The sequence below is a fragment of the Nyctibius grandis genome, chromosome 3 (genome assembly GCF_013368605.1).
Source record: "Nyctibius grandis isolate bNycGra1 chromosome 3, bNycGra1.pri, whole genome shotgun sequence".
NCBI classification, from domain to species: Eukaryota; Metazoa; Chordata; class Aves; order Nyctibiiformes; family Nyctibiidae; genus Nyctibius; species Nyctibius grandis.
The window spans coordinates 13,743,650-13,759,853 of record NC_090660.1 but is presented as its reverse complement, the minus strand read 5'-3'; the positions used below and the strand labels follow the sequence as shown (position 1 = coordinate 13,759,853).

The window sequence follows — 16,204 nt, the reverse complement described above, 5'->3', positions numbered from 1 at the left end:
TTGCTGACACACCAGAGTAGCTCGAGTGCTGGAAACAGTGCAGTTATGTTAGTGCAGCCCTCCACTCCACTTATTTGTCCCATCGTGCTAAGATGGCTAATGCTATTCCATGCTCTATTTTATAACAGACAAGCTAGCATGCGCTAGCTACCAACTCAATAAGCAAAATTTAAGGCACATTTTGTCTCTGTGCTTTGATTACAAGCTCCTTGGAACACCAATTCTTCCTAAATGTCTGAAAAACATTTTGCACATTTTGAATACTCTCATAAACCAGGATTTTTGGCAGAAGGCAATCCTGTGAGATATTTCAATTCTTTGCACATTCTTCCTGACTATACAATTGTATTATCCAATTTACTTTTGTTTAAGTTGAAAGAACACATCCCAAGATGCACCTAAGGGACACAACAACAACAAAAAAATCATGACCACATGAGAACAATGAACTGTAAGGTGATTAGTATTTGTAAAGTGCTATTGTTAAAGATATAAAACGAAAGAGATGGCAAGCGATTCAAAGTGAGTTGAATACAGACGTAAGAGAGATAAATGGACTTAGTCTTCCTAAATTCATGATGAAAAAGACAGACTGGTAGTACATTGTCTCGTCCTGTCATTATATAAAGAAAATTGTAATCTGTACTCTAATCCTCTTAAGTTCATCACAGGACCACACAAAGACTGACACAATACATATCCCAAGTACATTAGCAGATGCTGTTATTCTTTACTGCAATATTGAAAATGAAGAGTTTTGATTTGATGATACTAATTTAGAGGACTTCCATGTCTCTTTACACCACTATGATATGCAGGGCCACGGGCCACTAAAAATTTTGTATTTCACCATAGAATAAGCAAATAACAGCTTATTACACCACTGTTTCAATCACGACTTTTTCATTCTGTGTTCTCACCCTGTTCAGGCCTGAAAGCCCATTCCTCCCTTGTAAAAGCATGGGTGTTGGCTGCACAAACAATCTCATTTTTGCTACTTGCAAGCAATAATAAAAAAGAGTAACACCGTAAGATTTCCATAAAAATTTCAAATATTACAATAAATATCAAGTTCTGTGATGATCTAATCAATAACTTAAAAAAACCCCAACGTTTTTATTTAAAATGAAAACAAGTGACAACACTTCTAAACCTTCCACCTTTAAAATCGCAATTTGGTCAACCAGTTGCTGATTAGGTTCCATTAAATGTCAATACAGTATTACACTTAAATTACCTCACCTAGACAATTAACAAAGAACCACTAATCTCAGATCAGCCACATGGCCAATATTATTAAAATGCCCAAATTAGTCTTCTACTGTGTCCCACTTGGAGTGCAGCTTCTCAGCAGTTTGCCAGGAGCTGCTGTCCTTCATTGCTTGATAATGCCATCTGACAATGGCCTACAACACCTTTTACGATGAATTCAAGTGCTCTGAAGAAAGGGCTCACAAAAATGTGCATTTCTAGCAATCTGCAAGCAGACAATATGCCTTCGGCTCCTTTGGTTTTAATAATGTTCCCTTTGGAAAGTGAATCACTTGAAGACTGTTCCGATAAAATAGTAAGTCATAGTCTAGACAAGGCATAAACCACTGTCTACACAGTTTGTGACAACGTCCTTGTTTTTCTTTCTTCCACACCTTTTTTCCAAAGACCACGTAGTGAAGGCAGTTTGATTTTATCCATATTCTTACTGTAAACATTAAGAAATATACCAAGGACAACAAGTAAGCCCGACCACACGTACCTAAAGGGGAGGGAGAGGAGGGGGAAAAAGTTACCATTAGAATTTTATCTGTAGCAATTACATACCAGTATTCATGGATTAAATAAAAATAAAGCCCCTACATTAAGGAGAGAAGAGTTTAAGGAAAAAAAACCCCACAAATTAGTGGACTCCAAGAAATAATTTGCTTGAATCTTCCACCCTTCTTTTTCGCATCCTGGCTGGAGAGCTTATTAAGGTGCATTTATAGTTAAATAATAACTAAACAGTAGCTATGTTTCTCACATGAATAAGGTAGTCCTGAGGGGTTTTAGTATGTTTTTCTTTCCTATGGTTATGACAGCTATACTCTCTATTACTGGTCCAAAATGTTTCTCACTCAGTGCCTTATATCCACACTTCCCAATGTAAGCACATTTTTGTTTCAGCTCCCCATTATTTTAAGCCTCAAGATTTTTAGCTGGAGTAAATTCCGTTTGGGCATTTGTCTGTAAGCTTTGTTCTTAAATCTCAAATGAATTTATACATAAAATTGAATACTATTTTGTTTCAAACCAGAAGCAATTAGGATCAATGTAGCAAATTAGCTGCATTTGCCAATGTAAGCTCTTCCTTGAAATTAAAAAAAGTGAAGAAACCCAAGCTCAAAAATTTTGGAATTTAATATCTCAACATAATAGAAGCTTGCAGTTATTTAAAAGGGCTAGCAAAGAACTCAAACATGAGCTCATAAAAGGGGAAACAATACTGTAATGGAGAAAATGCCTTCCTTTAGCCAAATCTTCCTCTACTGAGAAAGTACCCAAACAATTTATTAAGTATCATAAGGGCTAGATATTATGTAAGACTTTTCTTAAAAAAAAAACAACAAAAAAATGCCAACACATGGAACTGCTTGTCTTCCAGACCTTTAGAAAAATGGAAACTATTTTCTCTAGCATCACTAGCATCAACAAGACAGTCAATATTTACAGCAGATGGCCAACATTTGTAGAAGATACGAAATGAAAAGCATTAAAGCCTGAATATGATTAATTACTGTTGTTATATTTCCATGATCAAGAATGTAATTTTTTGTAAAATATATTAAAACCCATTTAAAACTATAAATACTTACTGGAATGTGAATGGCTTTGCAAAGAACAAAAAAGAAAGCACAATGGTCATTGCTTTTCTTCCTGTTGTTACTGCAGAGAAAAACAAATATTTACTTGTTTAAGAATTCAGTTACAGTAAAAGAACAATACAGTCTGTAATATTAGTAGACAACTTCATTACATAACTAAGCGTCTGGTTAAAACTATGATCATCCTTCGTGCAAACACAGACTGCAGATGCACCAGTCCAGCGCAAAATAGCGCTACAACCACACGCAAGTACATTGTGTCAGTAGTATCGGCTCCAGTCACAGTATCTGCAGCAGAGAAACTTCCAGAACAAGGCTTGCTATTTAATAACTTCATGCTAATCAGTTCACAATATCTGAAAGCAACAAACAATCCTTGCAAGTAACTGATGGTATAAACTAATCTGTTAAAGCAGAAACAACCGGTATCACTATTTGGATACACCAAATCTCTTGCCATTTCCACCTCATGTTATTACAGTTCAGTGGTGTTTTGGGCTTTATTTTTAAGTGGAATGGGATCAGCATCTTGTCATTCTTTTGAAGTTACTGAAAATTTACCTAACAGTGCAGAGAAATAGAATTTTGGTTAGAAACTCAAAAGGCCAAGGATATCTGACTACAACAATCATGCACTGGGAAGTTTTCCTCAAAACCATTAAGAGACCTTCTTCTACACGTGACCTTATCACTAGAAAGAGTCAAGGTAGTAAGAAGAGTTGAGAACACAATCCTGTTACCAAAATGGAAGTAAACCACCTGTTTGGGTTATTCTCAAATTAACTATAGCTCCCACAATTATTTGAACAATTTCAATGTTATCTGTTATGAACAAGAATACAGTGTTGCTAGCAAATTTTGTACCGGGAAACCTATGTAGTTTATCACTGAAACAAAATCAATAAATGAGTAAAAGTTACAGAAAATGCTTTAAAAAAAAAAAAGTAACAATGCAGCCAGGTGTACAAGTTTAGCTATGGAGGTTAAGGGTCTGAGAAGGTGTTATATGATAGTGCAGGCTTCTCACTTAAGACAGACCCCAGTACAATTGCCTGCACCAGAAGAAAACTATGTTTTTTACTAATAGAAAACATTTTGCTTACCACGAAGTACTTTTTAATATACCGTACTGGAAAGCCTTACTTGTATAAGTACATCCACATTAGTCTTACTGTAACATACTGACAAAAGGAACCAGTGATTACCGATGCATTTTCGTGCTGTTATGGCTAATAAAGCAAGCTTCATTCTCCCCAACCCTCCCCCACAAACAAATATTTACTTAAAAGCATGTTTTGTAGTGGAAGAAACAGCCTTCACCATTGCTTTATCTGTCTCAATCTCAATTTTTTAGTAACAATTTTCTTTACATTTTAAGAAATTTATATGCATCAAATAAAATCATTTTCTATTACATGAAAAATTAAAGGGGAATGAAAAAGAAAATTGAGTTTTAATTAGAAAACAGTTTACAGATGAATAATTTAAAAAATGGTTAAATTACTTCAGTTTTTCTAATTACAATTATTTCTGTTCTTTCAAATCAGTTATTAATTAAAATATTTATGTAACCATTTCCTTCTAAATTAAGTGCCTTTTCTTCTTTTTCCCAATTAAGTCTGATAATTTCTCATTCTGCTAATAGAAATACAATTTTCATTAAACTCTTTCACCCCACTCCCCCCAAGAAGGGGGAGGGTGGATGGGGGGTGGGAGGGACAGTAATGAATGTGGTGTTCTTCCAAGGCACAATAAACATTTTCACATTGCTACAGGCAAGATGGAAAGGGCTCAAGTGTTGGGATTGTCAAGGTCAGGCATAAGAAAACCTGGGAAGGGTTTTCTATTCCACAGCATTTTTAAACATTTTTTAGCACAGTAAGACTTTTTTTTTTTTTAAAAAGAGCTATTTTAATACATGAACCCACCCTCGCATCTGGGCCAATTTCCAGTCAGAAGAGGTACTGAACTTTGTTAAAAACAAACGTGAAACAGAAGTGCTGCAGAAACAACAATTAACGGGAGAGCAGAGCATCTGATCCTCACGTCAGAAAATAACTGTCTATTTTTCCCTCTCTGCTACTGTGAAAGAAGTAGAGCATCACATGACAGAAAGCAGCTTTTAGGGGTAGAAAGAGAGGAAAACAGCTTCATGGCATCTTGCTACACCTTTCCCCCCCAGGCCCTTGTGACTAATGTTTGTAGTTTTAAGAAAAGGTAACCTGAGGAAGGAACGAGCCTGGTGCAACTGTTCTTGACAGACTACTGTAATTATATAAATGATAGGAGAAGCTAGATAGGCAATGACTAATTTTTGAAAAACACACTCAAGTTACATTTTAAGTTTGGAAGCAACAATTTTCTACAGACAAACAATTTTATGTTCGATAGCAGTTGCATATAGTAAAGAGTAATAGTTTTAGGGACAGCCTGAAAACAGGTGTACAGGAAGATGCTGAAAAATGATAAAGTGTCAGACTTTTCCTCTAGTGTTGTTAGACACATAAAAAATGTTAACATTACAATTAACTGCTGTTAAAATGAACAGCAGGGTCATTTCCCCTTATTCCATCAGTTGAGGATATTTTGACATGTAAACACTTCAGTCACTCGACTGTTTTACAAACTCATAATGATATAGGTTAAAAGCACTCACCTGTAATACAGGTATGTCATTTGGCTGTAGCTAGCTTTGCTGCCCTCAAGTAACATCGCGTACTAAAATATGCCACAGCCTCACACATACAGATATATTTGTGTACAATAAACTAGTACAAATAATTTCTGAGCCACCATTTCCGTCACATCTGTCTTACTAGTGGTTCCTTTGATTTAATCATTTTCTATACTGCTTCTTCCATTAAGGATTCTCAGGCAGACAAAGCATCAATAAGGTTTGAACACACCTCCTTCTCTGAAGCCATACAGTTGTCCTTCCACAAAGAATATGTTTCGTTTCAACACTTTTCATTGTTTCTAAGGCACACATCAGCCCATGCATTAGCAAAGACCAAGCATAACCACATGACACTACTTGCCAGGGCAGTGCTGAGACTCATTGTGCTCAGTGGCTTCCTCATTCATAGAGAGCCAGACAATCTCAGCTAGTAGGATTTCAATCTCTCCACGTGACTTTTCCCAGATGATTGATTACTCAACACGAAGAATATGTCCAGTTGCATATGGGAGAAGCGTCAAGTCTGAACATCTATAAAGGTCGAAAATCTATAATGGTTGTGACCGCCTCTTGCATCAAGTCCTCCTTTTCCTCATTCATCACCTACCTGGAGCGCATCGGTGCAGACAGGTCTGACTTGCATTTATTGCTAGGAAATTATTATATTATTAGGTGAGAACACCACATTGCAGAAACTTTTTACTTGTGTGTGAACTACCACAGGAGCAGACAAGATGGCATTTGGTGACTTTCTTAGCCTGGAGAAGACTCCAGTAACTTCTGACATATACTTTTGGGACTTACATTGTTCCACATTCACATGCAGCTAGCAGACACACCACTGAGTGGCCCGAATCTTTTCAACATATTACTGATCAGAGTTCTTGACATTTGTTTCTTCTGACATGGCTGATACAGTCATATGCTGTACTAAGCATTTAACAGAAAACATGACTGCTTCCATTTTTTATGGGACAATTACATTGGAAGTCTAGAAGAAGATCTGAAAGACTGAGAGTCTGCTTCTGTCATTAGCAATAGGCTTGTGCCTGTCCCATGAATACACAAGTTGCAATTTAGAGATAATCCAGCAGCTGTTACACAGCCCACCAGAAGTTTCTTTAGTTCAAATCCTGACTTCCAAAACTAATACACACCTTTTATTCCCTTCAGTTTAATAAAAAGAACAGAGGAGATCATCACAAAAGTCAGAATTTGTTCCACTTGAATTTAATCTGAACGGAGTCTGAAGCGTACATTTAACATCGCTACAACAGCATTACACTGAGAGAGTATGAGCGAAATTCTGTGCTTAGAGACTATGACACTGCCTACTATGCCTTACTGTAAAAGGAAAATCCTTACTTTTCCTTCCACGTTTCAAATAATACCTGTCTTTTCCTTACACCTTGCTATACATTTCCATTGCAATTCCTCTGTTTAGAACAGTGTTGTTTCTGCATTAAAACATAGCACAGGCTACATGCACAAGACTACTTAACAGGCTCTTCAAGGTTGAAACCGTGGCACAGAAAGAACCAAGAAGCTCCCAAACACATACTACTAGGGGAGATCCGTGCTTCACAAGCCACAATCAGCCAGCACAAAGAACAGAAAAAATGCCAGAGTAAGAACAATTCTCAAAAGCTCTGTCCTAAATAACAGAATAGGATTACTTAATGTTTTTATACCAAAAGCAGTAAAGATATTATTTGTTCATACCTGTTACAGCCAGAAGGGCACCAAAGATTTTAATCAAAGCTAGGACAAAGGATATGCCAAAATATCCAGTCAGGGAGAAAAGGAATGCATAACCGTAAGTCTGAACTGGATGCTGCAACAACAAAAACAAAAAAAAGCCTGTTAGGAAAATGTAATACAAACCCTGAGGTATTGCAAAATGACATAAAACTAAGGGCTTTAATCAACTGCTTGAGCAATAATAAGCTGTTCAACAATGCATTCATGCAAAGATCCTTATTTAATTTTAGTTAAATAATGGAAAAATAATAATGAAATTATAAGCTCATAAGTCTGGTCCTGTGATTTTGCTTTGTTTTTTAAAACATTACCCTATCTTATACATCAAAGACTGTAACAACTTGCTTAATGTATGAATTATTCAAGTTAAACAGTTTACATGACAAAAATATAACTTTAGAGAAGTGGTGAGACTTTCTAAACCATACAGAGCAATGTTTCCCAATGAGGTTCTTCATATAAAAAAAGAAATCTTTACACCTACCTTTGAGCAAAATGTTACCGCAGGGCTTAATCCACTAGTGCATGTTAATCCAAATAAAATATACACAAAACCTATTGAATAGGAATATAAAACCTAGAATAATTTAAGAGAAAATAATTACCAGGTAATACTATACAAAAGGACAAAATTAAATGCTTTCAAAAGCTTGGCCTTATTAATATGTTCAACTTCTCACAGTTGAAATTAAAGTGTTCGAAGATTTCTATAATAGCTGATGTACAGTGAAAAGTGAATAATAAGTGTTAGAGACATTCTTCCTACCCACAAGTACATAAAAAAAGTTTTGTAAGCAAGTCAGTTAATAATATCCTGAGGTCAATGTTGACTGAGGCAAATGCTTCAGATTCAGGATTTCACAGCCTAAATAAAACTTCACACAACTATATAATTTAAATAGTTTGAATAATATGTTAAACGTATTTTGTTTTCTGCTACTTATCCTGCACAATAATGATCCACGTTACACTAAATGTGTAAAGGGTAGCACATAACCACCATGAACTGCCAGAAGTGTCACGTAAGTTTCATCTATGTCACTTCAGTTCACATATATGGCGCACCTGCATAACGGTTATAGGATACAAGATTTTCAAATATGACCAGCTCTGGCCTAGTTCAGTACTCAGAACAGGCTATACTCAGCAAACAGGTAAGCTCTTCATTTTGTCTGTACCCTTATTTAACTCATAGCTTCATACAACAACATAAGAATCTTCATCCTATCCTTTCCCATCTACAGGCAACAACAGAAGTTGGAACTGCCCATCCATACATCCTCCGTGCAGTGGGAGGCATTCAGCTGTTTGGGCAACATTTAGTGGCCTTTTCTTGTGAAAAAGGGAGACAGTGAACAGAACTATTCTACACATTACCAGCTAGAACACGCTGATCTACTACACTTTCAAAATTCAGTGTCAATTACAGGCCTACTTCTTTTGACACAGGTTTCATCAATTGTTTTCTTGTTATACTATCTCAATTACTTGCAAAAATAAATCTGTTAACAATTGACAACAATGCCATGAGACAACAGAACACTTATCACTGCTCTACAATAAAGGAGGATGAATATACATATCTAGAGCAGAACTGCTTTCAGACTCTTAAAAAACAATGACCTGATCTTCAGAGCTCTTATTTTACAGCATTTACACACACAAACAAGTTAGTCTCTAGTTCTTCATTTGCCTCTGCATCCAGCTTTTCTCGCAAACTACCCAAAGACCTCAGTTTTCACAGGCAGGAATGAGCACCACATTGCTTATAGTGTGATATAAGTCACTTCCTTAAAATCACACACAAGACAAAATCAGGTATAACCTTCCAGAACAGTGGTTACTATTTCAGCCGCAAGACATCTCTTCTGTTTTCATAATTGCTTAATCCAGGGCAAGTTCCAAATTTGGCAACAAAACAGAGATCCTGTGCATGACGGGTTCCTTTACTATTCAATTTCCAGATCACTGTTCATTGAACATGATCTCTGTTTCAGAAAACCTCTTAAATTTTTACCCACAGTCTCAAGCCTAGGAAAATGATTTCTGAAATTCTGGTTATACTTCTGCACTGAATTCTCCAAACAAAATCCTGGAGTGTAATCTCTAGGCCTCAAACAAACAAAACCTTTATATCCTTAATCACTACACCGATTCTCTACAAGTAGCATGAGTATGCCATACGAAGACCAGCAGACTAACACAGAATAAAAAGCAAAGTTCTGGAGATAACAGGAGCTTCATAGGTAAGGCAGTTAACAACTGTCAGATGACTGTTGGCAAGATACAAAGTGGGCAAGAAAACAGTTACAGATTGTTCTTTGTTTTGGATTTCAGAGATTACAGCTATAGAAGGCTGCACTGAGGTGAGGCCCATGTAGCTAAAATCTCTGCCTTCAGCAGCAGTCAACAGTGAATACTAAGAAAAAGTACAAAAATAAAAACAAGAATACAGTGACACTTTTCAGGTATATTCTTCCACTTTCCAGAAACTTGTAGTTCAAATTTCCTGAGCCAACCTAAATCACTTTCAGCCTTAAATGAAGCTTCCTTCTAACAGATTTTTTCTCCACTTATGAAGATAGTCTCATAAATAAGAAACTAGATTTTCTAGTTAAATGTCAAATACATGCCGAATACACAAATTAAATTTCAATAATTTTTTACTTGTGGCATATTCAAATAACATGTTATAATAAAAGGTTTTGTTGTATTTACTTGACTTTAGAGAAAAAGATGCCAAATTCAAATATAAGTATTGTCTAAAAAGAAAAAAAAAGTCAGACCATACGACCAGATAATCCGTGTTCCAAATAAGTATATAAAAAATACTGAGCAAGACTTTTTCAAAATTATATATTTCACTGAATCAGGAATATACATATTCACCCATTCTAAAAGTCAGAGTTTTACTGATTTCAAAAGCTTCAAAAAAGGCTACCTCTCAAATGCTAGCACACTCTAGAATCGGAAGTCTAGCAAGTAAGAAAAGCAACGTGTTCCATGTAATACTTGCTCACCAGTAGCAGAACAGTATATATTTTTCAGAGATTAAGTGCATGATCATACAGAAAACACTCCATTGATTTCAGGCCTCCAGGGTAAACAAAGAAATTGTTCCCAGAAAAGAGTGTTTCTGTACCTGAAGTTGCTACATTTGATGGTGCACCCAGAAAGCAGCACCCCTGAAAGGTTAAAAAACCAAAACAAACAAAAACCAGCAAAAGCCCCCAAACAAACAGAGAACTCCAAGAATAGTATACCAAGAGCTCTTCTTTACATACACAAGAGAAAAGCAGATTAAATTTCATGTTTTGTCATTGTATGCCTTGTCTATGATAGAACATGTTCTTTTAAAATTGCAAATCTGGTATTTACCATTTCTGAATTAGAACCATTGTGCAACTTCATAGCTTTTTCCTGTACATTTCCTATAACCGCATCTGCGCAGAGGGCAAGGGATATTAGGACCACACCTAATACAAGAAAAAAACAAACAAACAAAAACTTGTTCAGAATATTTATCAGCAAAGCAGAGTAGTGATGAAAACCACTCTGTACTTACCCTGAAAAAAAAAATCAGGAAAAGAAAAATAATAAAAATCCTCTATATCATATTCTAAATGTTAGCAAAACTATTTCATTATACTAGTATAAAGCAGTGTCCACTCCCACTCCCTCCACCAGTTAACCCCTGAGCACTGTGTCTCTAAGTTTGATAGGAACATCTGAACATTGCTATAAAGAAGCCAGCTGTAGTTTTTGTAGCAACGAGAGTGAAAGAATGTCAATTGCATTTATTTAGGAATTTTTAATGAAGATAAAAAAACAGAGAACATACTCTTTTGAGTAGTTAATCCTAGATTATTTTTTCCTGATAAAGACAAACAGAAATGTTAGATGTAATGGTTAAACAAATGCAAGAGGATTCACAGTGAAAAATCTTTAATTACTGAAATAATTTTTTAAAAACTACAGTTCAGGTACAAACCCCATGGTTTCAGGTTACCATATTTGTTCACAACAAAGTCACTACACAGTCAATAATGTAATCAGCTTTCCAGTAACAAAAAATAGTAACTCTTTACCCATGCCAATCACAATTCATTTCCCAACCTCCAAACTTCAGTTCCCTCATGACTGTAGCAACTGTTGTATTTAATGATGCGCACAGGTTGAAATACCAGGTTTCCTAAGTATACAGCATTACAGAAGATATCAGCCATCAAAATCATATTTACTGTCTGCTCTAGCCTTGGTTCCTTAAAACATTGCAAGTGTCGGGGAAGAATGAGGAGTGGAAGAATAGAAACAAGCAGTGTTACATTTTCTTAATATTATGTTCTTACTATCAGAAGTCTCAAAACAGGCATTCTGATGGACCAAACGGAGTATAAGGTCCTGACAGTGAAAAAAAAATTCCAGCTCCTAGGATTTTCAGAATTGAAAGATTTAACATTTTTAAGACCAATGAAGTTCAAGGTGGCATCTCCTTGTCGAACTTCTGGATATATGGGAAATTCTAAATCAGCATTTTTAGTTTGGGAACCATTTCCTTTCCCAGGCTAGACTTATGCAACAGAAAAAGACTCTTCATTATCCAAAGTTATCAGGCATTGGAAAAGGTATGAGTCAATGGAAATGACATGATAACCTGAATAATATTGGTTATGCTAAAGACCATAGTATAGATACATCAACTACATGGATTCAGCTCTTGTCCAAAGGTATAATAACACCTCGAGCTCAGCAATAGCCTTGCTGCAGATCACTCCTGTAAAGTGACTATGTCTCCATCTATGTTCTCTATCATGCTTGTTCCAGCAGTGCTTAATGGCCCAGGCACATCACTGGACAAATGCATGGGTTCAGTACTAGACTGAGATGAAAAGGTTATCTGGAATCTGAAGTGCAAGTGCACATGGAAAGGAGAAATGTAGGGACAAGACAGATGTTACTATTACAAACATACACAGTTTGGAGTATGAGGAGAAGACTTTTTCCACTCATTGTGATAGCACTGCACCTGGTGAGCAGCAGCAGCTAAACCATGAATGAGACCAGTAACCTTACGTAATATGCAAAGCATGAGTAAAAATGGTTGAAATAACTGGTCCTAAATTAGTTCTGAAAGAAATTAAACCTCGAGGTCTTGCACCAACAGACTTGATTGAAACACTACATTACATTGTATTTTACGCTATTAATGTGATGCTTGAAGTCATTAAAATATTAACACTGCTTATACATTTATAAGCTATTGGATATTTACATAAGTTCCTCAATAATACATTCTCACACTTGCAATCCCCACCACGCAAGTGTGTTAAGACTGGTCAGCTGTTTGGAGTTTACCTGCCCATTAAGACCTCTTTAATACTCCACATTTTAGAAGCCTGACATACATAAGATTAGAAGACACAGTAGAAGTAGCTAACCAAGTAATATTATCTTAACAACAGTGAAGCTAAGGACAAAACACCTCAGTCTGCAAAAGACTAAACTGCACCTGTACAAACAGTCTAGGGTGGAGGAATTTGCATGTGTCACGGTTTAAAGCTGGGCCGGCTATTAAACCTGTGGCAGACGCTCTCTGTTAACCCTCCCCCCCGCCACCCGAAGGGAAAGGGAAAGGGAAAAGGGAGAGAGACTTATGGGTTGGAAAGTTAAAACAGTTTTAATAAACTATAATAATGAAAAAGAGTATAATAATAATAATAGAAATAATCAAATATATACAAATATATACAAAACCAAGATCGAGAGCTTAGAAATCCTCCTCAGGCAGAGTTGCTCCCCCCAGCACAGGTAGAGGGGAAAATGCAGTAGCTCCCCTGCCATCACACCTGCAGGCTTTTAACTGGAGAATTGGCAAAGCTGGTACCAATCAGTGGGAGACAGGAGGGCCCCTCCCTCCTGGGCCCCACCTCCAGGAGGCAGTGGGTTAGTGATAAATAGGAAAGTGAGAATGATGTGTACGGGATGGAATACCTCGTTGGTTAATCTTGGGTCACCTGCCCTCTCTGCTCCTCCCTGCAGCTGCGACCCCCCTTCGGCTCTTCACTCATAAGCAGTGAGGAATTTAGCAGTGACCTTGGTTTCTTTAAGACTAATTGGCCTGGTTTGGGCCAAACCAGGACATTCCACCCCTTATTCCATACCATTCACATCATACTCAGATCACCACTACCTTTTCATTTTCAAATATATATACACATATCACTAGTTTATGATTCATCTTTATGCAAAAAGTTCATCAAGTTCATTTAGTTCAGGATTGTGGGTTTGCATCTGGCTAGCAGTCTCTCAGGGCAGGAGAGATGGTATGAGTTTTGTCACGGTTCATGCCCATGGGTTGCAGGTTCAAAATGTCAGTCTCGAGGTTACTGGACGCCACTTGCAGCTAGCTCCGGTCTCATCACCACTGTCTTAACCTGAAAGACACTTATGCAGCAACAACATACAGTTCAGAATTAAGTAGTCTCACCCAGAATCAGATCACTTTCAGGGACACATCGGACTTCACCATCTTGCAACATCACCCACCAAGTACATCCAGGTCCCTGAGCAAAAGCAATCCCACGAATGGGTTTACCTTTGACCGTTGCAGGAAGAATCCAGACAGTTCTTCCCAATAGATCCCTTTCATGCACCACAGGGACTTTATCTCCTTCTACTGTATGTAGAAGGTCTGACTGAGCAGGGCCAGCTCGATTGATAGATCCCCTGGTGTTAACTAACCAGGTAGCTTGTGCCAGATGTTTATCCCAGTTTTTAAAGGTTCCACCCCCCATTGCTTTCAGGGTAGTTTTTAACAGCCCATTATACCGTTCAATTTTCCCAGAGGCTGGTGCATGATAGGGGATGTGATATACCCATTCGATGCCATGCTCTTTGGCCCAGTTGTCTATGAGACTGTTTTTGAAATGAGTCCCATTGTCCGACTCAGTTCTCTCTGGTGTGCCGTGTCGCCACAAGATTTGCTTTTCAAGGCCCAGAATAGTGTTCCGGGCAGTGGCATGGGGCACAGAGTATGTTTCCAACCATCCGGTGGTCGCCTCCACCATGGTAAGCACATAGCGTTTACCCTGGCGGGTTTGAGGGAGTGTGATATAGTCAATTTGCCAGGCCTCCCCATATTTATATTTCAACCACCACCCCCCATACCACAAAGGTTTTAACCGTTTGGCTTGCTTAATTACGGTGCATGTTTCACAATCATGGATAACCTGTGCAATAGAGTCCATGGTTAAGTCCACCCCTCGGTCACGAGCCCATCTGTATGTTGCATCTCTCCCTTGATGACCTGAAGTGTCATGAGCCCACCGAGCTAAAAATAGTTCACCTTTATGTTCCCAGTCCAAATCTATTTGGAACACTTTAGCAGCTTGATCCACTTGTTGGTTGTTTCAATGTTCCTCAGTTGCCTGACTTTTAGGTACGTGAGCATCTACATGACGTGCCTTCACGACTAGTTTCTCTAGCCGAGCAGCAATATCTTGCCACAATTCAGCAGCCCAAATAGGTTTACCTTTGCGCTGCCAGTTGCTTCGCTTCCACTGCTTTAACCACCCCAACCCTAATTAACAAATGGATTCATGCTGCTCACAGGGACTGGACCTTCATTTCTCCTATTCACACTTTGGAAAAAGGGATTTGAGGCCCATCTACCCTGACTGGGGTCCTGCTCACTGGTAACTGGAGCAGCCATCCTTCTAGAAAAATTCTCTCTGGTATTTCTTTTAGCTTGCAACTCACGTACTCGTGCCTGTAGGGTACTGGTAGGTTGTCCATGCCATCTGCTCGTGTCCTCCCCATAACCACGCAGGGCAAACCACAGGATACCTCGTGATGTGTTCCGTTTCCTTTGAGCTGGTCCTGTAGGAGAGCGTTTTCTCCTAACACCTGCAACGCGCGCCTGTGTAGGTAGAGAGTCGAGTTTATTCTCGATCATGGACAGTTTGTCTGACAGTTGTTTAAATGAGTCCTTGTTTTCCTTAGGCAGTTTTTCCACAGCCGAGATGCGTCCCTGCAGTGGGGAAGAAATACTATCTTCATACTGTCGCATACAGTTAGCCATTTCGCCCACACTAGATCGTGCCATAGCATCTTCTCCCCATACTAATATTGACAATGTATGGGTATATGTCGGTGGAGCATTCTTCACAACCTTCCGGAACATGGATCGGTTGCATTCCACTTCATCAGGATCTACAGGATCTACAACTTCCCGTGGGTGTCTATAAATGATCTCTTGCACGGCTAGTTCTCTAAGGTAGTTAATACCTTTTTCTATAGTGGTCCATTTGCTTAGGTGGCTCATAACATCATCTTTATAGGGATACCTGCTCTTTACAGCTGACAAGAGTCGCCTCCAGAGACTGACAGTGTTTGACTTTCTTGCGAGCGCCTTATCAATACCACCATCTCTGGACAGGGATCCCAACTGTCTGGCTTCTCTGCCATCTAATTGCATGCTGTCTGCCCCATTATCCCAGCATCGGAGCAGCCAGGTAATAATAGGCTCACCGTCATAACGGCTGAAGTCTTTCCTTATATTTCTCACGTCCTTCAGGGATAAAGAGTGGTAGGTTATCTCTACGTCCGAGTCCTCCTCTTGTGATAGTTCTGCTTTAGAAGGACCTTTCTTCTGTGATGGGTCTGCTTTAAAAGGACGATCGAGGAAACCCCCATCTGTGTCAGGCCCTAACTCTGCCTGAGAAGGGCCCTCACCTGGGTCATATGATGGCTCTGTCTTAGAAGGCTCTGAGTCATCATCCTTCTCTTCACGAGCTGATTTCTTTAGGTATTTCTTCCTGGTTACGGGAGCAATTGGTACAGATTCGATAGATGCTGGGGTCTGAGTAGATGCAGTGGCTGTCGTGGGAGTGCTGAGACTCGTTAGAGT

At 38.3% G+C, this 16,204-nt stretch overlaps 1 protein-coding gene across 3 annotated transcripts in view; it reads right to left on the bottom strand.

Annotated features, from left to right (window-relative positions):
• Positions 1 to 705: 705 nt before the first annotated feature.
• Positions 706 to 16,204, bottom strand: part of SLC35B3 (solute carrier family 35 member B3) — a 29,778-nt gene continuing 14,279 nt past the window's right edge. The window contains exons 5-10 of one of the 3 annotated variants that reach the window (XR_011047835.1): positions 10,675 to 10,772; positions 7,781 to 7,873; positions 7,258 to 7,369; positions 5,897 to 6,184; positions 2,850 to 2,919; positions 1,737 to 1,753 (exon numbers count right to left, since the gene is read on the bottom strand). Coding sequence is in view for 1 of the 3 variants with exons in the window: in XM_068396609.1 (XP_068252710.1) it covers positions 1,603 to 1,753; positions 2,850 to 2,919; positions 7,258 to 7,369; positions 7,781 to 7,873; positions 10,675 to 10,772 (524 nt within the window). In the remaining 2 variants the exon portion in view is untranslated. Of the gene's footprint in view, positions 1,754 to 2,849; positions 2,920 to 5,896; positions 6,185 to 7,257; positions 7,370 to 7,780; positions 7,874 to 10,674; positions 10,773 to 16,204 lie in introns of all 3 variants that reach the window. The other 2 variants (XR_011047836.1, XM_068396609.1) reach the window with 2 other exon arrangements.